The sequence below is a fragment of the Prinia subflava genome, chromosome 17 (assembly GCF_021018805.1).
Source record: "Prinia subflava isolate CZ2003 ecotype Zambia chromosome 17, Cam_Psub_1.2, whole genome shotgun sequence".
NCBI classification, from domain to species: domain Eukaryota; kingdom Metazoa; phylum Chordata; class Aves; order Passeriformes; family Cisticolidae; genus Prinia; species Prinia subflava.
In genome coordinates this window covers 12,799,419-12,824,454 of record NC_086263.1, presented here as the reverse complement: position 1 = coordinate 12,824,454, position 25,036 = coordinate 12,799,419, and the positions used below count along the sequence as shown (strand labels likewise).

At 44.8% G+C, this 25,036-nt stretch overlaps 1 protein-coding gene across 6 annotated transcripts in view; it reads right to left on the bottom strand.

Annotated features, from left to right (window-relative positions):
- Positions 1 to 25,036, bottom strand: part of SDK1 (sidekick cell adhesion molecule 1) — a 385,946-nt gene that overhangs the window by 46,196 nt on the left and 314,714 nt on the right. For 5 of the 6 annotated variants that reach the window (XM_063414764.1, XM_063414763.1, XM_063414762.1 and 2 more), the window contains exons 30-36: positions 19,100 to 19,294; positions 14,949 to 15,150; positions 13,088 to 13,191; positions 10,539 to 10,609; positions 5,462 to 5,597; positions 3,525 to 3,584; positions 1,429 to 1,530 (exon numbers count right to left, since the gene is read on the bottom strand). In XM_063414764.1, the coding sequence (XP_063270834.1) occupies positions 1,429 to 1,530; positions 3,525 to 3,584; positions 5,462 to 5,597; positions 10,539 to 10,609; positions 13,088 to 13,191; positions 14,949 to 15,150; positions 19,100 to 19,294 (870 nt within the window). The remainder of the gene's footprint in view (positions 1 to 1,428; positions 1,531 to 3,524; positions 3,585 to 5,461; positions 5,598 to 10,538; positions 10,610 to 13,087; positions 13,192 to 14,948; positions 15,151 to 19,099; positions 19,295 to 25,036) is intronic. The other variant, XM_063414768.1, reaches the window with a different exon arrangement.

The window sequence follows — 25,036 nt, the reverse complement described above, 5'->3', positions numbered from 1 at the left end:
GGGATTAAAAGACACAATAGAACAGCATTTCCTTGTTTTCCCCAGCTGATTTCCCATGCTGTGTACATGTGTATAAGTGCATGTGCTGGCTCCATTTGCAGCAGGGAGATGCTTAGCTCTGAAACAAAAATGTATTTTGAAGCCAGATACAGTTGGCTCCACCTGGGACTTTCTTTGCTGCAGTTGCAGAAGTAAGTTGGAGCAGCAGCAAACTAGAAAAAACTGTAAATATTGCCAGCTGTCTCTCCAGGACGACGCTGTGCTGATTAATTTATGATGTTTTCAAAGAAAGATGGTGAATGTTGCACCATATTTGAAATGAAAAGGTTAAGCAGAGTTTAAAAAAATGCGCAGTAGAGGTTTTTTTTTTTTAAAAGTGCTTTGCTTAGTTTTAAGCAACAGAATGTTTAATGACTAATAAGGAAATGGATTTAGTGCTGGCTTTGAGAGCTCCTCCACCCCACAGCCCTGAGATGGAGGAACAAAGTGCAACCAGCTCCATTGCTGGGCCAAGCAAAGGGAGGGTCGAGCTGCCTGCCCTTGTTCTGAGCTTCAAATGCTGCTGCTGCAGGAACTGAGACCATGACTAAGGAGGATTTCAGCCTCTCTCCAGCTGGGATCACCTGCAGGAGGGCAGCAGCAATTCCAGCCCTGCCCCTCCCAGCTGGAGCTTCTGAGGGGCCAGGCTGGCCAGGGGTCATCTGGGCTCTGACAGAACACAACACAAAACACAAAACACCCTAATGTCTATCAAGGCACTCACAGAAGCATCTGCTCAACTCTTCTGTCCTGATTTCCACCTCCAGCCTTCTGGTGGGGGGATTTTAAAATGATCAGAAAGGACTCAGGCACCAGATCCAGACTGGAACTGTGCCACTGACCAGGGCTGGGTGCAGTGACAGCTCCTGGAGCACCCAGCCCTGCCTCCAAACCAGCATTAAACCAGACACGGCAGCTCCTCGCTTCAAGAGCATGAAAATACAGCCAGGTGTGGTGCCAGGCAATGCCCCTACACAGAGAGTTAGAAAATGAAAGAACCAGCTTTCCAAGTCTCCCTTGTTTTGTAGTTTTGTTTCTTTTCCCTTGTGGCTTTCTTGTGCTCCACTTTTCACTTCTTTAACTCGAGTCAATTTTTCCCTCGAGCTAATTTGGTATGAGCAGTCATCCTCCTGCAACTCCAAAAATGTTTTCTCTTCTTCCTTTCAAATGCCCTTTCTTCCCTCCTTCCTAAAGACCAGCTGGTTTTCCAATGGCAAGAAACTGCCAGTGCCTATTCCAAGAGAGTGGGCAACAAAAAACTGTCAGCAATAACAACTGGGGAATTTTTCAAATAATTTCTCTCTTGGGCAATTATTGAACATTACCTGGAGAATAGTACAACGTGATGGTATTTAAAAAAATAAATCAACTAATTTTCTTTTCACCTACCTGCTTCACCCACAAACACTTCCACTGGTGTGCTGGTAGGGCTCTCACCAATGATATTATATGCTGTCATTAGTACTTCATATCTCTTGTATTTCTTCAATTCTGAAAAAGTAAGATATTACCTATTAAATTTATATATTATGAGTTATACTTTATTACAGCTATTTTTTAGACTCCCAACACCTCTTTATCTCCAGACTTGTCTCTCAGAAAATGTGGCAATTGAACAGTACAATGTCTACTTCAATCCTTCCTGAATTCACACATCACGACAGTATTTGCATCATTTTGAAAGATATTGGTGATAAAATGGAAGGATTTCCCAGTGTTCCCTCACAGTGTCACTCCAGTAAGAGGAATAATGATTTCTCTTGGAATATGCCCATTTCTTATGCATAACTAATAGAGGAACATCTCTAGGTCATTCTTAAGTCCAGAAAATGGCAGGATTTGGCTTTGAATGTCACCACCACGCCTCATTTTGATCTGTGCTGGTAGGAAAGAGCTGCCTAGCCTTTGCCTAATCCCTGGAATGCTCCTTTGGGGGGGAATTTGGCAGCTGCCCTGCCCCAGAACAGCTGAAGAAGGTGCAGGGGGGAGGATGTGGAGTCTCACTCCAGGTACTCCACAGGGATCTTCTCCTCCAACGTGACCTCAGCCCGACCATCAGTCACAATGAGAAAGGAGAATTTGAGGGCTGGACTCCATTTGGCCACCAGGCAACAAAATTCTTTGCTGACACAGAGAAACTGCTCTGACAGATGAGGCGGGAGAGTGAGAGAAGCGTGAAGAAATCTAAAAAACCCAATTGTTTGTGGGTAATTAACAGATGCAACGAGGGTGGAGCAGAATCACATCAACGTCATTAGGGGAGGCAGCGCCTGAGCAGTTTCAGATTTTGCATTTTCAGGATGAAAGAATCAATCCCAGCAGATATATTTATCATCTACAATACTTAACAGGGAAATTAGAGTAGGAGAGCAATCAATAATATAAATTGCCCTATTTAAATGAGCATTGAATTAAGACACGCATGGCCAGAGGTCCAAATTTCTCCCTTTGCCAATAGTTTTCCCTGCTATCTATGAATCAGAGTTCCCTTAACTCGGGGGCTGACAGTATGCCATTGGTTTGGTAAGGTTCAAAGAGCCTAATTAGGCAAGTTTGTCCAATTTCAGTGCCACAGAACTATTTATAAGTGCTGTGCTCCAATATCTGACTGCGAGTTCAGCCTCATTCCCCAGTCTCAGGCATACTGTAAATTATATCTAATATAGCCCCAATTTTTTCAATGTGATATCACTAAATTTGGATGGACTGCAAAAGATGGAGCAAGCAAATCAGAAATAACAGTGCTAAGTTCATAAACAATCAATAGTAAGATACACACATTTAGTACTGGGCAGCTTGCACAGGGAAACTTTATTTTTCTGCCATGAGCAGTCACAAGGGAGATTTTAGTGTTAACTGGATGTGGAAGAAAATGGAACACGAGAGTTCATGCATGCAACTTTCAGTGGGGATCAGGCTTCATTTTTTGGTTTTTTTTTTTTTTTTTAGCCCATCACAATCTGTGACTCAAAAGCCTTGGGCAAAACCTATCTAGTGAACCATCATCACCACAAAGCAACTTGCCTTTTAACTCTGTCGAATGTTATTTTATTCATTTCCAATTGAAAACACCTCTGGAGATGCACATAAATTCATTGGGCCCTTTCTAAATTGGCCTTGTACTCCATAGAATGCCCGAGCATCGCAATGCTTGAATCACAGGACTAATGATGTGATACAGCTAAACTCCGATGGACTGCAAAATATGCAGCAAGTGAATCAAAATTCATTTAGCATCGGCAATACTGGGTTGTTACAATCAGTAATGTTTTACCTTCCCAGCAGTCACATTTTTACCTACTTGCATCATCGATGTCTCTGGGTGTAGGGAAAGCAAGGGCTTAAAGAAAAAGAACCTGGAGAAAGCCAGAGTCATTAATCTGTGTTGATTTGTGCTGGATCCATGGAGGAGAGCCACAGGAGTTTGCCCATGGTCTATTTTGAACCATTACAAAGAGTCTCAACTGAAGGCAATGTGCACTTACGTGTTAATTCATACGTCGTTAATGCAGAGCTGCTGTTCACTGTCTTGAAGCTGCTTTGGGCTATTCAGGGTAAGCAAAGCAGAAAGCTTGTTACAGTGCAAGGAAATAGTTATTGCAAATGATGTACAGCAGAGACAGAGGCAAATGAGGCAGCACACCCATACACAGTCCAAGCTTTAGGAATATACCTTGAAGGGCAACAAAATCACATCACTGTCTCGTAACACATCGGGAGCATCTCGCCCACATGGGGCTCTTTCATTTCCTCCTCAAACACAGGAACTCACAAATACACAACACAAAGATGTTGAGGCTTTTAGATTAAATAGAACAAATGAGTAAAAATGAAATGATTTCTAGGGGCGAAGGCTCTCAGTGGTGCATCGCATCCTGATTTTTTGAGATGCAAAATTCGAAACCTGAAGAGCTGCAGAGTACTGAGCTGGAACGTGGGCCACAAACTGAACACTTACATCAGGGCAGGACCTGTTTCTTTAAGCATGAGCCTGATTTCCCACAGTTTCACTTAAAGAGTTCAATATTCCTGCTGTAAGTGAATTGTAATAATATGCTAAGCTGTGCAAAACTGTGGGTCAGTGAGGAACAGAGGTGTTCTAAGGTGAGAATTACAAGGAGAAATAGGGAAATTTATCTTCAAATACATTTGAATCCACTCCTTGCTCTCTCTGTCTCTTGACTCCCTGGAGAGGTACAGCTCGCTTTTTCTCCTCTGCAGTGATTAGGAACATTGCTGCAGGGCCAGGCAAGAAGAGGGAAGAGACAAAACTGGTTGGTTTCACAGGCTCCCCATCTTGTGAGAGCATCCAAATTCATTATTTCATAATGTACACTGTCAGTCATTCAGGTTTTGTCTGAGAAAAACCCTTCTGCATTCCTACACCTATGAGAGCTTTACATCTCTGTCCTGGTGAAAGCTGCTCAGTCTGAGAACTCTCATTAGCTCTGACCACGTAAGTGAGGGCAGAGTTAGGTGCTTACTTTATATTTAAAGCACTCACTTATCCACACCCTCATTCACTCTTCCTTTTGTAGAAATCATTTCTATGTGTTCAGGAAAGCATGGCAGATGATGTAAGATGTTAAAATAGTCTCACTGAATCCTATTCTGCTGCTCTTGGAGTATTATCTTATTCTGAATATTCCAGTGACATCAAAGAGGATAAAGGCTGGTCCCTCCATGAGCACATCTCATTGCTGGACCTTATTTCTCAAGCTACTGACTGTTCACATGTCTGCTTCACATAATCTTATTTTGCCTATTCTTCCCTTTGATTTTCTTTCTAGCCTTTATCTAAAAAGCCTTTTCATTTTTTTCTATTATTCCTCTCCCTCTCCACCTTCTTTCCATGTGAGCCATAAATCCCAGCAACTAACATGGAAAGCAGGCACCTAAAAATTCTTGCTCATCTTTGCTATTTTCTTCTAAAATATGGACAAGCACTTTGAAATTATAAAAAATTCGATTTTAAAATTCTCCTCAGCTGTTTTCCTCATACCGTAAAAAGAAAAACAAAATGTCAGTTATAAAAACTATTGAAAAAAAAAACCAAAACAGCAAGAAAGGAAAAAGTTGCCAGCTGAGGAAAATGAAGTGTCTCTCATTTGAAGGCAGAAAAAAGTGTACTGGGGTAATTATGAAGTGGAGGTAGTGGGAAGCAGAAAATGAGAGGGTGTGTGGGGGGACAGACCATCAATTCCAGCATTCTGGCAGGGATCAGCACAGACCATTACAATGCTGCTCACAAAAAGTCTCTTGCATTCTTCAGCATCTTCAGGCTGATTGTGTAAAACCTGAATAATTCTCAGTTCTCTCAGCTTCACATTTTATTTCCGTGGGGCGAGAGGGGATGCAGTGCCTGGTGCAATGGCAGATTACCACAGTGGGATATTTTAAAGTGCAAAAACCACAGGCTTACGTGTGAGCTCTGCCCTTAGAGCTGAGGGGTTCTGGATGTTTTTGGATTCCGCCCCAGGCCCGGTGTCGTAATCCAGCTCCCGGTAGTAGATGCGGTATCCCAGCAGGAGCCCGTTCAGACTCTCCACTTTGGGGGGCTGCAAAACACCCAGGGAAGAAGAGGCTTGTTATCATCATGGCAACAGACACCCAGCCCCAGGGGCAGAGGCTCTGTGCTCTGCTGAAAACAGGCAGCAATAATGCACGGGGGTGAAGGTGGTGTGGTTTGAGAAGCACAAGTCAGAGGCAGCTTTGAGGATTTTGCCCAGTTGGGGCCACAGCAAAGGGCTCTTGACTGAAAAATCCACTCCATTGATGCCTTGGGAAGGCTGACCTGAAACAGAGGCTGGACACAGCTAAAGGAGGTATTTATTGAAAGGCCTCCAGGACACATCTTGGGCACAGGAGCCTGACCAGGGCTGCACCCAAGATGAACCCAAAAATGGTCACAAAATGGACAAACAGTCACGAGAGCTTAAATTTTTATAAACTTTGGTCCATTTGCATATTGGGGTTTAATTGTCCAATTACAACTTCAGGTTTTGAGGTCCCATCCTTCTTGTTCCTCCCTTGAGCTCACCCTTGTTTGTGCTTTTGGGCCTGAAAGTTGTCCTTGGTCTCCAGCAGGAAAAGGATTTGTTTTGTCTACCTGCTCTGAGAAGAGAGCTTACTGGCATTTGAGGCTCAGAACTGCACCCCTAGGCAGCACAGAGTCTGGAAAACATGAAAGCTGAAACTTAAGGCATCCCCATGAACCAAGCTTCTTTTCTTCTTGGCCCACAGAAACCTGGGTGTGATGAAAAGTATAAATAAACACTCCCTGCAAATGGAGGTTGCCTTTCACCAACACTGGAACAGCCAAACAGGGTTTCACTGCTTCCAAAAGGAAATAAATTGATTTGTCACAGACAGAATTTCTTCCTTTCCCCTGGGGACTGATCCCAGGACAGTCTTCATTTGGCATTATTTCACTGAAAGACTGATGAGCAAATAAAAAAGAATAATAAAAATTGTTCTGGCTTTAAATGGGAAGACAAAACTAGGTTTAATAACAAACTCATAGAGGCATTTAGAGAGGAGAGACACAGAGGAAAATCAGAGGCTCCTCCAAAACAGCTCAGAGCATTTTGGTACAAACAGCCTTGGGATGGCTCGAATATGAGTTTTTTTCCTTCTGCATCATGTTGAGAGATGCTCAAAGACAAAACACCTCAGTGAGGCCTCTCCAACATCCCCTCACATCCTCCTTCAGCTACACATACACAGCTGGAACACTGAAAAGGAGATTTGTGTCTGGGTGGCTTCCTTAAGTGGCCTTCCTTATGGCCACAAGCAAAGAGATTCCTCATGTTTTGGAAAAAAAAAATCACTTTCCTGAGTCTAATGCAGGCTAAGAACTGCAGAGAAGAGATGCCTTAAGCCATTTATCTTCTAAAGATTCTTTAACTGAAATTTAAGGGGCTGAAAGTATAAATGAAAAGGATTTTAATGATGATCTTGCCTTTAATCCAGAAAGATCCCTAGCAGCCTTGAGAACTTTTCTAAGGAAAAGCATTGTGTAAAAATTAACTGCTGGTGAGAAACACTGTCACAATAGAAGGTAGAGCCCCATGTAATTTTAATGAAGAAAGTAAGGACATCATGATAGAAAGGAGGAAGATCTTTGGTAATAACCTGGCATTCTGCTTCCAGAAATGACATGAATTTTCCATTACTCCATTACAATAGCAAGAGGTGGGAGAGGACTTTCCTGTCTCAGTGCCACAGACCTTGCTTTTGGGTGAGGGATGAAGGAATTAAGTAGAAAGACTGCAGTTTATGGAAACCAAAAAAAGAAAATCACATGAACCAGAGTATAGGGAAACTACACAGCCACCAGGAAAAGGAGCAGAACCTGCTCCAGCAAGAAGCTGCCTTCTTTTGCAGCTGTCCTGCACAGAGCCTGCTGAAAGCAACACAAACCCTCTCACGATCTCCCTTGCTGTGCCTGGTTGGAGATCTCTTATTCATCATCATTTTGTGCTCATCATTGTGCTCCATCCTCTGGCAAAGCTCTGAGCACCTTTCTCTGTTATTTGGTGTTAGAGAAGGATGCTGTGGGTACAGGACTGGGAGGGACCTCGAGGATCACCAGGGCTGGGGCTCCCCACTGCAGCACCCCACCTGCTGAAGGCTCCTTCCCCAGACACCACCACCTCCAGCAGGAGCTGAGCTGATTCTCCAGCTTCCCCCCCATTCCTGCTGGGAAGCTGTTCCCAGCCTCACCACACGGGCTGTTAGCAACCTTCATTTAATTTCTAATCTAAATAATTCATAGCCAGTTTCTAACCATTTGTTCCTGTGCTAACATTGCCTTTTGGGTTAAATTGTTCTTCTCCCTGTGGGGTGTTTACTCCTGTGATGTATTTTAGAAAGGGCAATCATATTCCCTCTACGACTGCATTTTACAAGGCAAATAAATCAAGCTCTGGTACAACAGCCTTTGCTAGTCTCAGGCTGAGAGCCCCTTGTCCAAGGGACTAAGAAAACAGACCAAATAAAGTGCCAGCTTTCTCCAGGGCTGCCCCATGATGTTACTGCTCATGGACCAGCTGAAACAGCTTCTCCTGTGCAAGAAGATGAGATGGGGTTACTGGAAATTATCAGTGTCTGTCTCCTGATATTTTCTGTTTTCTTTCCAGTCTTTTGACTCTCTGTTCTCTGCATTACACTGAAGTTACTTTAGCCCTGATGGTGCCCTTGCAGAGAAGGGCTCCACAGCACAGCAGTTTCTTGCATACCTATGACTTTTCCTATTTTAATTACTAATAAACTTTTTTTTTTTTTTAATTTAGGGGGAAAAAACCCTTGAAGTGGAATATCCTGCAGAACTCCAAAAGGCAAGCCCTGCTGAAGCTGAGGAGGAGACTGTGACTCCCTGCTCTGCCATGTGACTGCCTCACAGGTAAAGCCTAATTTCTCATTGTGGCCCAACACTGATCTTATGAGAGCAAACATCATTTTCTTTTGCTATCATGTGCTTCTCCATTTTCTCCTTCCTTGAGATTTAGGACAGGAAAGCTCAGGAAATAAATAGCTTACAAACAGTCTTTCTTTTTTTGCCATGGAAATGATGATTCTTTCCTGGAAAGGGTACTCTGCTAAAAGGTCAGGTCTTCCCCCTCCTATCTGTCTTCTGTGGACAAAACTCTGCTTTTGATGTAATGGATTATTTAGGATCTAGTAGAAAGGCCTGAGGGATCTCCTGAAATAGGTAAAATGGTTATGAGTGGTAGCTCATAATGTTGTGTGGAAGTAAGAGAAACGTTTTTGTGCTGTTTAAAGAGAAATAAATAAATAAAGACTGAAATGTAAGTTTGAATAATTGTTATCTCTAAGGTAGAAGCAGAACAGTACATGATCCCGATGTTAAATGTAATATCCTCCAGAACATTTGAAATAACCCTGCATTATTGATACAACAGACCTCACTGGAAATCACTTATTTTCTTCCTCCTTTAAATTTAAAAATAATGGACTGATTGGACCAAGCAGCTGAAAGCCCAGATAGTGCATCCAGAGTTTGTTTTGTGAATTATTAACACAGCTCAAAGTTAAAAATTTAGCTTTGCTTGGAAATCCACTCTCCCATTTAGCTTGACTGCTGTTTTCAGTTTACATTATTTCTTAGACACTGCTGTGAAACTTCCTCTTAATTGGAGGCTATTGTGGGACTTGAAGATTTTTGTTTATTTGAAAAATATAGTACGGTTGAATTACCAGGACCTATTAATATACATGTGGTAATGACATATAATCGCCCACAACTCCCTTGAGATGGCTCTGGCACAACAACCCCATTTCACTTTCATGAAATGAAAAGCATCCAATTACCTAAACAACCACCTATTTCACATTAACTACACACCAGTAATCAGTCAGCTGGGGGAACGTTTATTTCTGTGGTCCAGCGTGCTTCACATCCTCTTTGTCCTCTCTTTCTGGTTTTTTTTCCCCTTTGCTGAGGGCTCTTGTTGGAGGTGGGGAGGCAGGTTTGCCTCTCTCCATACATAATTCCTTTGGTAAAACTGCTCAGCATGTCTCCTGTTTGCTCAACATGCTGCAAGCAGTGCTGCTGCTCGGATTATCCTGTGTGAGCTGGGCCAGGCATATTCTGAAGTGCTGCTGCACAGCAGGAAACACACCCTCACCCACGTATTTTTCTTCCAAAAATGCAAGGGGTCCCATCTGTACTGTAAATGCACATGTGCATTTTTCACTACAATCTGTCCAAACTCATCCTTACTACGTGTGGGGGACATTGTCTGGGGGGCAGGGGCTCTGCAGGGTGGGTTGTGGATAATGTGCAGAGCCCCACTGGGGTCCCTCTGTTAATGCCCACTCTGCAAAAAGAAACCTCAGGCACAAAATGTTCCTGCATCTCCCAGGAGGCCAGGATTGAGAGATAAAGGAAGGCAGAGGAAATGCCAGGATAAAATGCAGACTTGACACAAACCATCCAACCCAGAGAGGCTGCAGAGAGCTCGAACTTCCTTTCTTTGCTCTGAAGAAACTCCATGTTGGCCTCTCAAAGAGTCAAGAGGGTGTGTGGAGCTCCTCAGAGGGATGAATGGGACCTCAGGCACTGCTCTCAGGCTTCTGATCATTCCAGCAGCAGGAGGAGGCTGTGCACGGTGTGAGCTTTTGATTACCTGATCTAACCAACACTACGCTCCGTGGAATATTTTCCGTGTAAAGATGCACATCCATGGATAGCAATGAAAGGGCAGGAGAATCTGACAAGTAACAATCTTGGACACAGCTACAGACACTCCTTTACCTCCCAGTGGGGCACAAAGGTAAAAGCAGCTGCCAGGAATCTCAGTTCATCACTAAAATTTATGCTAGATCAGGCAAGTAAGGAAGTGGCTGCAGTTCTTCAATGTTAATACAATACCTCCAGCTCAAGAAAATGTCCCTGGCAGTGTACCCTTAAATTCAACAAGTCAAAGCAGCAAAAAATTGTTCACAGGAACATCAGAATTTTTCATTTTACCTACCTGCCACTGCACAAGGACAGAGGAAGTCGTGTGAGGAGTTACTAACACAGAGCTGGGTGGTTCATCTGGAACTAAACAAGAGAAAAAAGAAACAAAAGCAGTTACAGCAGGAGGGTGAAAAAGGGGCAGCTTTCCTTTCATTCATCAGGTTCTTTTTCTTCACTGCTGAAGGAAATCTCCCATCCCAGCTGCTTTGTGGTGGGTCCCAAAGCAGCCTGGTGGGTGTGGATGTTGGAACCCAGGCACTCCTCTGACACCCTTTGCCCTACCTGTGGCCTTGGCAGCTTGAGCAGAGCAAGGAAAGCTCAGGGCATGAACCTGGGGCAAGCTGTGAGAGACCACCACATGCCCATCTGTAAGGATGTTAAACCAGCTGTGTGCTGGCTCCAAAGGGTGACAAAACTGCTCCCAGATTTTCCAGGAGATTTTTCTGCCACCCCTGGGGCAAGCCCACCTTGACTTTAGGAGTCTGTGTCAGCCACGCATTATTTTAGTCAGGACAGCCTGATTTACCACAGGTTAACCCCTTCCTGTGCCCCTGGCCTGTGGCACTCCCAGACACTCCAGAGCAGCTCAAAGACATGAAGCAAAGGCTTATCAGCAGCTCACAGCTCTCCACAGTGCAATGCTCGAGTGGCAGCACCGGGGTTGCTCAGCAGAATAAATGCTCAGTTTGCTGAGGAGGTGAGAAGCTCTCACAGTTTTTTCCCAGTTGTACTGTGATGAGGCCAAGCACAACTCCGGATCCACTATAGCTAAATTCAAAGAGACCTTAAAATGAAATTTGAAATTCCAAACCAGTGAGTCAGTGCTGCCTCATTAGCACCAGTTACAGCCTGCACTGACCCTGCTGCTGCTGTGCAGGAAGGTGGAGAGTCAGGCTGCCTTTAAGGGGCTGCTTAGCACATTAGTCAGGTATTACACGGGTTCCTGTTTAACTTCCCATGCTCCTGAGCTCTGTCCTCTGTTCTATTGATTTCAAGATCACATTCCCTGGCAAAATGGCTTCCAATTTTTATATCTCAGTGTCATCCCTAGCTCATCACTCTTTTCTCTGTAGGAAGTAATTCTTAGCTCCATATATATATATATAAAAATAATCATAGAATCAACCATATATATATATATATATGTATGTGTATATATATATATAACCATAGAATCATTTAGGTTGGGAAAGACCTTTAAGAACACCAAGTCCAACCTTTAAGTCAGCACTTCCAAGCCCACTGCTAACTCGTGTCCCCAAGTGCCACATGTACATGGCATTCAAATCCCTCCAGGGATGGGGACTCCACCACTGCCCTAGGCAGCCTTTGCCAGTGCTTGAGAAACCTTCCAGTGAAGGAATTTCCCCTAATATTCAATCTAAGCTTCCCCTGGTGCATCCAGGCCATTTCCTCGTATCCTATCACTTCTCACTTGGGAGAAGAGATTAACCCCCACCTCACAGCACTCATGTATATATATTTATCCATGTATGTATCCCAGGATTACCCAATTTCCCTGGGTAAAAGCACATCCTGATGCTTTTCCTACTTTGCAGAGTTCCTTCCTCCATTCAAGACATCAGAGCTACTTCTGCATTCAGGCATCGACTTTATACAATCAAGGAATTAGAAGCTGATCTCTATGGCTAAAAATAAAAGCCTTGTCAATGTCATTCACAGTTTATTAGTCCTGATCTGCAGGATTAAATGCTCATGTTTCCAGGAGCTTCATACTCTTTCTTACTTATACCTCAGCAATTTTGCCATTCTGCAGACTGACGTGGATTGTGAGGGGAAAACAATTGAAGAAACTTCTTCAAATGTATGCAGGGTTCTACATTTATTTTTAATGCTCTCTTGTAAATTATTCAATTTCTGCAAAGATAATGGTTAGTGCAGAGTTTGGAAGCCAATCAAACGAAGTTTAAATCCATTTTGAGACTCCTGAAAGTATGATTCATTATCAGAGGGCAGAGCAGGACACTTAAAGGCTGCCTGTTAATTCAGCCATACCTGTGTCAACTTCCCGTGGACAAAACTGCGTTGGCTGCTGGTTTTCACTCCAGTGTCCATGGAGGACACCCTGCAGTGGCTCCAGGGGAGCCCCCACCCCGGGGTGATGCCCCCAGTGTGCCTCTCCTCCCCTGTGGCTGAGTTTTTTAGGTATCGTGGGCATGATATGCTCACAGATACCATTTGAGCTATTCTAAATTAGGCTAAACTAGGCCTCAGGCCTGGGTTTAGTAGGCTGCAAAACGTTTAGAATACGTAGTAGCAGATAAACTTATCTGCTACTACGAAGTGTTAAGGTATAGACGCTCGCAGCATAGAGGTAATGGCACTAAATTTCTGTAGCTACTTTAACTTTAGATTGTTTACATACTTTTGTATGTTTACTGCTTATCACAGTACACCTGCTAACTGTAAACTATTCGTTCTGTACTTAACCGGCCATCTCGCAGAATAAAGCGGAGTTCGTGCTAAAAACCATACTAGTTAGTCTCACGTTACTCTAGTCCCCGGTCTTACCAAAGCTCAACTACACTCCCCGTCCCTTACCGTCCTGCAGGGTGGTGACCGCCTCTGTCTCGGCGCTGAAGTCGCTGTCCCCGATGTCGTTGGTGGCCTTCACTCGCAGCTTGTAGGAGGTGAAGGGGTTCAGGCTGTGGAATGGGGGAAACAAGGCTGAGGGGGGAAATCTCCTTCCCTCATCACAGCTCACCAGCCTGAGTCACCGAGCAGTTTCTCCCCTCTTCTCTGCAGCCTCCCCCAGCTTCCCAGGTGTTCCCACCTCTGCTGCCATCAGCACCTCCCCAGATGTCCCCTGCCCTGAGCTCCCAAAACACTCCTGGATTTGTCTCTGAATGGCTCCTGAGGCTCAGCTGGTGGAGCAGCCCACGGCTGGGGCCTGCTATCTGAGTTCTGCACGGCTGTGCAGAGCCCGGCTTTGCAGGTGCCTTGCTGAGATATCCTCCAGAGCCACCCGGGCCGCCCGCACGGCTGGGAGCAGGCAGGAGACGTGCCCAGGGTCAGCCAGGGCCCAGCAGCTCTGGAATTCAGAGTGCCAGCTCCTGACTAATCCCCTGCACCACCCCACTTGACCGGTGCGTTTTGCTCCTGCTGAATCCCAAATTAATGCCATTACTTGGATTATTTAATAAAGTCAGCAACAAAAGGTTCCCTGCAGTTCTTTTATCTGTGTGGTGCTTTAAGATATGCAAAGAGTGATTTCCAGCTGACATAACCTTGCAAAGATGATTCTGTCCTGGCTTGGCAGGGGAGGTGAAGGGGAGGCTGCCTTTGGAGTCGCAGGCAGAGGTTTGAAATGCAGAGCTGTAACTTACGGGGGATTTCATTAATTAATTGGTAGTGTCTAACCATCCACTGGCAGACGTAACACTGACTACAAACCCAAGCTGCTTGTGAGGAATGATTAAACATCAAGGATAATGCGTTCTGATGGGCAGCACTCTCACATCCATGGCTCTTCTGGACTTCCACAGGAAAGTGCTTTTAGCAAGAGGGAGAAGAAATCTCTTTTAGTAGTGCCACCCTATCAGGACAGAATTACTTACCTACAGTAACTTGATTCATGTGAATCATCCCTTTTGATCTTTTGTTTTCAGTCATGCCAATGTCAGGTCTAAGTGACATAGATGGTTTCCTTGTTTTTACAGTTTTGACTGGAAAGATACTGGCACACAACCAGTGAGCTGCCACATACCACAGCCACCAATGCTTTTAATAACAGAAAAATCTGTACCTGAATGCTCAGAATACCTGATTCTCCTAAAGCTCACGGCCTTTTAAAAATAATCTTATTTGTAATGGCTTGTCAACAGAGGAAATGGACAGCAAAACAAGTACCTGCTCAGAGACATTCAATTACTTCTGCTGATGTTACAAGGACTTTAATTACATCAGTATTGCAGAGGATATAATGAAGCCTGAATAACGAAGTTTAAACATTCTGATGCTATCTATAAACTTCAGTATGGAAAATATAGATAAAAATGGTTCTCATTTCATCTGGAAAAGCTTATATAGAGATAATTGCAATGCAGCATTCAGAGTGGATTTTAACATCAGTCACTACGGAAAGGATTTTTAACTAGCTGTATTTTACAGAGAGCACTGTGTAGCTACATGTGATTTAGTCTGAGTAGTGTTATCTGTGGTTCTGAGCTTCCAGGAAAGGCTTCAAAAACATGCACTGCAGTCCAACTTTAATTAGATTTATTGCATGACCTTCAGCAAATCTCTGAACTGCTGTTCACAACACCACCTCTAAAATGGGAGCAGCGGCCTCACTTAACCTCACTCCCCCAAAAAGAACGTGAAGCTGAGTGATGCTTGTTTTGGTTTCCTAACCAGTGGGAAGGCATGGGAATGTCTGTGCTAGCCTGGGGTCCCGTGGTACCTGTCGATGAGGCAGGAGGTGGCCTCGTGGCTGATGGAGGAGGAGAAGGTTTGCCAGTCCCCGTGCGGCAGCTCCCGCACTTGCACGGTGAAATATCGGATGGGCGACGCTCCGTCGCTGCCAGGGACCCACGTCAGCACCAGGCTCCGGGAGGACACGTCCCCCTGCGGGGTCAGCACCTGCCTGGGGGGGGCTGGTCGCTCTGCAATCAAACCAGAAGTGAGCTGCTTTGGGAGGAAATTCAAAACAACGAAAAATGTGGCAGCCTGGTCAGATTTTCACAGTGGTAAAGCCACAGGGTGTTGAAATTTTGGGTTTGCCACATGAAGTATGCAGCCATCCCATTCCTTAACCTTCTACTGCAAGGAGGAGCAGTAAAACTGATTCCTATCTCCCTGCATCAAAGACCACCATAGGATATCAACCTTCCTCACAGTGGACCTCAGACTTGGGGGGGGTCTTGACCCGTCAGGCTAAATAAGAATCACCAGGATTGGCAGCCAAGAAAGGCAAGGCAATCTTTAATGAAACTCCGCTGTGCTTATGGCTGCACTTGCTTTTTGACAGAGTCTGTGTGTAAATTAGATCACTTTTCACCTGTTCTTACTCCTTGGTACCAGGAACTCTGTTCTCTCTGTGCTAGGCAGGGTCCTCTTCCCCCAGCTGCAGCACGAGGAAGAGGAAGGGGCGAGCTGGAACAGGCTGTGGTGTGGCAGAGTCCAAGCACACCCAGCTGATGCTGAGTTCCTGCACCAGGCAAGGAACCAGGAGGCATCAGCAGCTCCTGGTGCTGCTGCCTCCAAACCCCAGCCTGGAACCAGCACAGAGCTGGGGCTGGAGCCCCTGGTGCAGGTCCCTTCCAGAGCTCCCCAACTCTTCCCTTCATGCCCACTAACCTTGAACCTGCAAAGTCAAACCAGGCAGTGCTGAGGGAGATCTCTCCAGAGTAATTACCCTCACACCTCTGGGATGAGCAGGGAATGGCAATGCAGGTGTAAGCATGCCAGCCCCCGACTGTTTCATTACAGATCTCCTTTCCCGTCACCGCGTCTCCGCACTCCATCGATTTCAATAGAGAAACCCTATAGAGTGAGGAATAATTGTTTAATTGTTTATCATGAAGATTATTGATTCTGATTAAAATGTGTGGCATGTAATAAAGCAGAAATTGATTGGAGACACCGCAGTGACTTGCTTTTGAGAAGCAATTCAATTCAACTTCATCAGCACTTGTTTCCATAAACACACCTCTGATTCTCACAGCTCCGTGCGGCCAGCGCTTCATTTCCCTGCCATCCCCTAGAACCATTTCCTGCGTGTTTTGGCATTTCTCTGCAGCCTGCTCTCGCTGACACCGGTGCCCAAAGACTTGTAAGCTATTAGCTGGAGGAAGCCCTGGGTGCCAGCAGGAGCGAGCAGCAGCGCGACGCGAAAGGTCAGCGCCTTACACTGACAGGCGGAGACAGGGACGCGGGGTCACTCCACGCCAGGGAGGGAGAGTCGTGCAGGGATTTGGTACATTCTGATGATAAGCTCTGCACTTTTGGGCAGGTCAGATCCTGCAGTCAGTCTCCCATGACTGGGTTTCCTTCTGCTGCTAATGGGAGATCTGAAAATCTCCCGTGTTGCAGGATATACTCTCTGACTGTTTGTACAAACCCATTAGTATAAAGGGTTTATTTATGGGAGTTTAGCCACAAGCAAATGCTGAGGTGAGACTGTCAGTGCAGGCCACACGACTCTATAAACTCTTCTAATTTCTTGCTACATTTAAATTTTTCAACTCAGTTCTGCCCTGATCATCAGTGTTGACTATTCTGAAGTGCAGATTCAAAGCACTGCAGCAGAGGCTCTGGAGAATACAGCCACAGTATAACTTGGGATCTATAAATCACAGGCATCACTGCAAAATATCAAGATTTATACTGGGATTAACCAAGGAATTTACAAAGGCAAAAGTGACCAATTTTGTTAATTTTCAAGAGAATTTTTGTGTCTGTCTACCTTAGTATCAAGGACTATGAGGATTTTAAATACAACTTTATTAACAGGAACTAAATATCTTTTCATTCTAGAGTATTTATTATCATGTATACACATTTCAGGTTAATTTCTTGTTAGCAGAATAGCTGCACTGGATAAATTTCTTTATCATCCCCTTTTCTAATTCTTGCTGATGTGAGAAAACACATTGTTGTCCTTACACTTTACATGGAGTCAGTAAATTTGTGGTTCCAAAGCACGTAGAGACCCAGCAGAGCTGTCCATCAGCAAGAGAACGGGATCATGTTACACTGTGAGTTGGGTACTCGAGATAACCCTAAAGCATTGACAGCAACAAGGGGTCATTGTTCCCACAGTGAGCTGGGGTTCTGCCTTGAGCTATTGTGCATCCTTGTGCACAGCCTGGGGAATCTCAGCACCTTTTATTGAGCAGGAGAGGCCCTGAGCTTTGAGAATTCACATTTTTGGCATGGTGGGGTTTTTTTTTGAAGCCTCTGTATGTCAGGCTTTGAACCTCCCCTTTGACAGCAATCAGACAGGCAGGGGTGGGAGAAGCCTTGAGCTGATAAATCTCTTTGATGGACAGCATCTTTAGCAGAGGCACTTCCAACTTCCTAATACATCTCCAGAGGTTCTTTCTCTGAGGACTGCACTGTTAGGCACTGGGAGGGCTGCACATGACCTGCAGAGCTTTGCCAGAGGGAATTTTAAACCAAACAGGCCAGGAGCAGTTGAAATGCACCTCACAGGCTCTAGCTGTTGGTAGCTGAACATCAACTTCCCCTCTTCTTAGAAGTGTTAAAGAAAAATAATAAGGAAGATGTTGGCAAATACAATGGGAAATCTTTACTCTTGCCATAAACGACGTGCAAGGCGTAGAAAGGATTTTAAACAAATGATTGCTTATCAGGCACATTTTAGGAATTAAAAGCAAATGTCATTTGTTGCATTCTGACTTGGGCAAGGACCTGGAGCAGGCCCACAAGCACATGCAGAAGTTCCAACAGCAGTTGAAAGATGTCTGTGGAGGTCTGGCCTGGTGACCTGCTGGAGTGTGCTCCTCCCTGAACTGTGACTTTTATGAGGCACGGGAGTTATATGGTTCTAGTTTTTGAGGGAGAGTTTTACTTTTAAAATATCAATATCCAGACATCACATGGCACAAACCCCAGTGGTGCTGGCAGAGTTACCCTGGCTTGTTTTGATTTTGTCAGCTCAAGGGAGCAGATACATTCTTTGCAGTGGAACATGGCCTGTTTTCAAGACCAGGGAAAAACCCCACACTCTTGTTCTCCACCAGCATATTTACCAATATATCCTATTTTAGCTCTGAATTAAAAAAAAAAAATCTTCATGCACAAGTAGAAAATGCAAATTTTTTAACTGAAGCTCTACAGATCAGTTCTAAAACTGGAGGAATGAGCAGTTCCTGGAGCCAAAGCATTAAAAACAAGCAGTGATGCAGAGCAGATCCTGTAATACCTTACATGTCTTTCACATTTTGGTACATTTGGTATCAAAGCATCTGGTTTCATTTACACACGTATATAAATGCCACCATCTAGATCCCCTTTGGAACTGAATTTGTCTGGGGAGTCAGGATGCAAACAACCATTTCATGGCTGATGCAAGAGGCAGAAAAAGTCTGGGCCATCCAGATGCAGAGGCTGTGCTCGAGCGTGTGGCAGCGAAAGGCCAAAGTAATTACAAACACATTAGGCCAGGGCTGAGGCACAATGGAGGAGCCGTGGAGAAATTCTGCAACGCCACTGCCTCTCATTTTGCGTTCCCTAATCAATATAATTCATCCATCACTTACTTTCTTAAGATTGCAGTCTTTCTAGAATACGAGAGAGCTGGGAAAAAAAAAAAAAATACAACCAACCCCATCTGACTGCAAAAGGAGGCTGCATATGGCCAATATAGCAGCTGATGGAAAAATCAATTCCAGCAGCCCGGCAGGTTAGAAGAACTGTGTCTCATAAAAGTCTGCCTTGCTTTCTCCAGTCATGATGTTGCTATGGATTGGGGCAGGTTTATGGGGTGAGGAGGAGGAGGTGTAGCCTGCTATTAAAACCCCCCTAAGTGCAGCACGGGCTCCAGGGCAGGCACAGAAATTCCCCGAACCCACGGCGTGCAAGCACTACCTCGTTTCTCAGTGGTGATCACCGTGGCCTCCAGAGGCTCCCCCCAGCCCTGCCTGGTCTTGGCAGAGGTCCTGAAGATGTAGGCTGACTCTGGGCTCAGGTCTGTGGCCGTGAACTGCCGCACTGTGGAGCCCACCTCCACCGTGGTGAACTTGTTGGGGCTGCTGCTGGCCAGGCGGTAGGCGACCTGGTACCCTGCAAAGAGAGGGGAACAGGCTCAGCTGCCTTCTCTAGCACGGACAAAAGAGCACCAGCACTATTAGTTTATCCTAATTACATACTTATCTGAAGTCAGGAGGAAAGTAATTTACTGCCTTTGGTGTTATAAAGCTCTGCTTTTTGGCAGATGCCAGACACCTTACAAAGGAAATCACTCACACACGAGGCTCTGCTGGATACAACTGCCATGAAACCGAGTTCACTTTCCATCCTTTAGGCCAACAAGATGCAAAACCAGTTTAATCATTCCTGGGCATGCTGGTACCTTATTGGAAAGCAAAGGAACAGAGCTGGTGCCATGTGTCGCCTGACTGAGGTGGTTCAAGGCAACACTCCCGTTCCAGCTTTCTGCCCTCTCCCAGTTTCAGCACTGGCTCAAATTCAAGGCTCAAATTCAAGGTTCTTCAGCTGCAGCTCCAGCAGCTGGATTGCCCAAACCATGCAGCCTTCACACTGCTCCAGTCAAAGCTGGCTCCTCCTTTCTGCATGTGCTTTTCCCTCAGCAGTGGGTGCCAGAACTCCCAGTAGAGCCACCCTTCCGTCCTTCAGCATCGCTGCCCTTGCCCAGAGCCCAGGAAGGAGCCTGCAAGCTCTGTGGTCCTGCTTCATCCATGCAGGTCTCAATAATCAATTTTGCTGATGCTTGTACGTGACAACCCCCCTTCCACACTGCCTGACAATCAGGAGCTCACAGTTTAGCCTGAGTTATTAATGATTCCACTGTGCAAGGAGGGCTTCCAGGGCTCTTACGCACCACTAGCGACAACTGTCCCCCAAAGAGGGTCTGCCAAATGTTCAAATCCATTCTGTAAACCCAGCAATTCAATCAGCTCTCACTTCTGGAGCTCAATGGTAGCTTCCAGTCCAGCAGCTGACTTCCAAAATCAATTAATAGCAGAACTGATGTGGAGTTTTATTGCCCGAGCTGAATGTATGATTAAATGCTCCATGGAGTTACACAGGGCAGAGAGCAGCCAACAAATCCAAATCAAACTAGCTGAAAACAAAACAGTCATGGCACAGTTCTGCCAACCCTCTGCTCATCCTCCGAATGACAAAAGAGGTCTGCAGCACCTGAGCCATCTCTTTCTCATGGAATTAATATCCCAGCTAGAGTCTGAATTCCCACCACATTTTGGCTGTAACAATACCAAGGGGAGCCAAACCTGGCATGGTTCATTTGGGAAGGTCAGTGCATGAAATCTGGGGGGCTGATCTTACCTGTGGCTATTAGAGAAAACCCAATGACATCTATTTCCCACTGTGAATGTGCCACGTTGCCACTCACAGAAAGGCCTGGAATTCCTGCAGTCCTTGGAACCAATGCTGCTTGCATGTGGCGCGCTCTGCCACAAACAAGCGGAATTTAATTGGGATACAGATGGTATTAATTCTGTTTTGCTGACTCTCACAGTGCCACTGATGATGCACCAGGGTTTCCTTGTCCTTTCTACTCTGGCAGCTGCTCGGGGACGTGGGGCAGCAGTCGTGGCTGCTTCACATTGAACAATTTGCACTTTGAGGAGTGACCCGGCTTTTCCGAGCACCTTTGGCTTCAGCCCCAGCTCCCCAGGCTGTGGTTGGTTTATTCCTACAGGAACAATTCCACAGCTGGGTGGACAGCTTTAGATTTCTTCAAAGGTTGGGAACAATGTCCTATGAGGAGTGTCTGAGGAGTTTGGGCTTCTCTAGTCTGGAGGCTGAGGGGTCACCTCACTGTTCCCTGAGGAGGGGGTGTGCAGAGGGAGGTGCTGATCTACCAGGGTGGCAAAACACTGGTGCAGAGGGGTGGTGGCTGCCCCATCCTTGGAAATATTCAAGGTCAGGTTGGACACGGCTTGGAACAACCTATTTTAGTTGAGAATGCCCCTGCCCATGGCAGGGGGGTTGGACAAGATGTCTTTCAAAGATTGCTGCTAACCCAAACTGTCCGGGTTCTGTGATTTCCCTGGACTGATAGGACACACGGGAATGGTTCAAAACTGCTTCATCCAAGGTTCAGACTGGACATGAGGAAGGATTTATTTACAGAGAGAGTCGTCAAACCCTGGGACTGCCTTCCTGGGGAGGTGGGCAATGCCCCAAGCCTGTCTGTGTTTCAGAGCCATTTGGATGAAGCCATTAATAATGCTGTAACTTGGTCAGCACTGAACTGGTCAGGCAGCTGGACTTCATTATTGTTATTCGTGCCTTTCCAATTGGAATAGTCTGTTCTATTCTATTCTAATCAATTAAAAAGTCTCATGATTTTTCAATGCTCCTGAATGTGCTTAGATCCCAGCAAAGTCTTGGGGTCTTACACTTTCAACATTTCATTCTTTCACCTGCAAATTATCTCCTTTTATCCATGGGACTAGTTCTTCCATTACTGGTCCAATATATTTCAACAAAGTATTTCTGTGCCTTTAATGCTGCAATATTTTGATCTTTTTTAAAAGTCCACAGAATGACAGAGAGCAATGTGGAGAAGGAACTGATATATATATGATCTTTTTTGTTTATACTGATGTGAAGAATGTGGGAGTGAAAACCCCAGTGCAGGATCTTAACAAGGAGGAAAAATAGGCAAAGAAAAGCACTGGGGAAATTTTTACAGAAGCAGGAAAGATGAAGGAAAAAGCAACTAAGATGGCTAAAGCAGCTTGATAAAGGGACATAAGACGTAAAGAATAAGACCTGGAGGGAAACAGAGAATATTAAAAGAATAAAAAAGTTGATTTATCTAGTTATTAAAAGATAAGTATGATATCTGGGACATATCCTTGTCGAGTAATTTCCTCTCTTTTCTAAACCTTTGTAAAATATGAAGTGTAGTTAAAATGTAAGGGGGGAATAGAAAGATAACTATTTACTGCTAAGTGGTGGCACTCATGCTGGAAAGCAATTGCAAACACACCCAGGTTAGGCAAAGGAGCACATACATATCTAGGCCATTACAATATCTTACACAAGAGTGGGTGTGTGGCTAGTGAAGAAATTAATTTGGCTGTGAGAAAGAGGAAATCACTTGTCACAGCCTGTGTCTGTGACAGGCTCTGCAAACTCCCTTTCCTTGCATCCCTGTGAAAAACAGTGCCAACTCTCACTGTCCCCTCCTACATCTGCTGTGTTGGCTCAGAGTCTGAGGAAATATCTGTTTTCCTGAGTTTACACAACCAGAGCCACCACCTTAACAGATTTCCTAAGAAACTCAACACCTCCGTAGGTCTGATTCCAAGGTGAATATCCAAGCTCTACACCTGAACTCAGCCCATTTTTATTGCTACATACAACCCACCTGAGAGACACCCAGCACTTCATTCTGACCCCCTGCATCTCCTGTTAGACAGCTCGGGACAATGAGGAAAAGACTGGCATAAAAAGCATTAATTTTATATTTTTCTCAGTGGCACAGAAACTACAGCTTGGATAATAACTAGGGCTAATGCAAGATCAAAAAGATAAAATTATTAAGTTGATGAATTTCAGCAACAAGGGATAGGAGAAGAAAGGAAATGTTAAATGAAATCAAACGAGGCAAATCAATAGAGGTAAATGGAAAGTGTTCAAAGAGAAATTAATGTATGCTTGAGGGCTATAACAGGCAATAGCTGCAGTGGAGGAATGAGCAGCTTCCTTTTCTTACTAGATTATGACAATAAGATATTGCAGATATCTCAGGGAAAAAAATAAAAAATCAAAGGGTATGAATGAAAATATAACCTTTAAAAGGTGATTGGAGCAAACTTTTGGGAAAAAGGAATATCTTACAGAATGTGAAATATCTGGATGGTCAATAAGAATTCATATTATTTTCTTAACTTTTTCTCCCTATAGCATCAGATCCCAAATCTCTTCTGCTATTGGGAGTCCTGCCACTCACCAGGCCAAAACAGCACAAAAAACCCTCCTGAAAGATCAAGTCTTCAGGAGTTAATTTACTCATTGAACCCGGGCTTATTTTTCACTTTAGCATCTTTCTGAGCATTTTTTTTTTGCACAAGTGCAAACAGTTCCACGAGCTGCACACTCCCCAGGCTCAATAAATGGCAGCTGCCTGTTAAACGTCAGGTCACCGCAGCACCGCCGCCGGATTCCCCAAAGCAAACAGGCGGGAGGAGGGTGACAACGCCCCGTGAATATCAAAAAGATTTCAAGCTCATCACCATACGAAGCCCTTCAAGGAGTGACAGCACCCGTTGGTGCGGGCCATGGTGCAGCAGAGATACAAACATTTATTAATTTGTCACGGAACTCGGGGAGAGCCGAGCGATACCGCGAGGTTACGCTCGGCGCGGCGGAGCAGCAATCCAGTTTGTTGATTTTCCTGCTTATCTGTTTTAGGGCCAGCGGGTGTGCAAATGCAGCCTGGGATCAAAATAGGAATTTGCAAACATGGATTACATCCAATTTTGGTTCTAATTCTCGGCGGAGCTCTTACAGTTTTTTTCTTTTTTCAGTAAGCTCCAGGTAAATGCTAAATACGAGGGTACGGTGAGGAATGCTAACCAGGGCCTGGGAGGATGTGGGTTAAGCTCTCATTTTCAGGGGGAGCTCATAGCTTGAAGTGCACAAATGCACATTAATGTCTCATTCATCTTTAATAGCATTTGGGGGAACTATGTGGGTGCTGGCTGAACTGAGTGCAGAGAGGAAGACAGAGCGAAGCCTCAGATGGTTGGCGTAACATTCCCAGAAGGAAAAAGGGAAATATCTCGCAGTCTTGCACGGTAAAATATTTAAACAAACAAACAAGTGGTTTTCCCTCTTGGAGCCTGCCAGTATTTCATCCTGCTAATCTCTCTCTGAAATGCTAGAACATGTTTTTATATAGATTACAAAAATGTTAGCGGCAAAGGTGTGTGTATGCTCAGAGGACAAGGCAGGCAGAGCAGGAACATTAGTTCAAAGGCTCTGAATGCGAGTCGCTCTTGCAAAGCAAGTGGTTTTCCTTTTGAGCCCCATGAGTGAATAGAAGGGCAGCACACAAAATTATGTTCACTTATTTTCCCCAATGACTCCACTTTGGTGCACTTGACCAGGGGGTTGCAGTGGTGTTTTGGAGGTTCATTAAAGTAATGAGATGTAAAAAGTGTACAGGAAAAAAAAAAAAAAACACAACCCCAAACTAACCAAATTTGCAACCTTTCCTAAGAAGGCTACACATTGTGTTTTATCTATTTTTGAAGCACAGCTCACTTCTTAGAAAAGATCACAGAAGCACCCAGCATGAACAATTTTCCCTTTTTCTCTCTTTGGCAGCTAACTACTTCCTCCAGGAACCTCAGTATTTCTACCATTGAGAAAATAAAAGTGAGAACTGTTGAATAAAGACAATGGACTTCAAAGAGGTGGATGGGGGGGACTGGCAGGTAACATCCCCTGGGAAGGAATTCTAAGGGAAAAAGGAATCCAGGTTAGCTGACCATTTTAAGAGACAAAAAAAATGGTACAACTATCCCAGCGCAGACAAAAGATGTTAAGAGGCCAATATGTTTGCATTCAGAGCTCACTAATGACCTGAAAATCAAAAGTGAATTGGACAAAAGGTTGAAACAGGACACAGGACTAAGGGAGAGTATAAATAGACAGCAGAGGCAGGTAGGGACAAAATCAGAATGGCCAAAGAGCAAAGTGAGTTATCACCTGAAGGGCAGCAAAGCCAGTGAGGAAGATTTCATAAATACATTAGAAATTTGAGGGAGAGGAGGAGGACAGGTCAACCAACAGGAAGAAAAG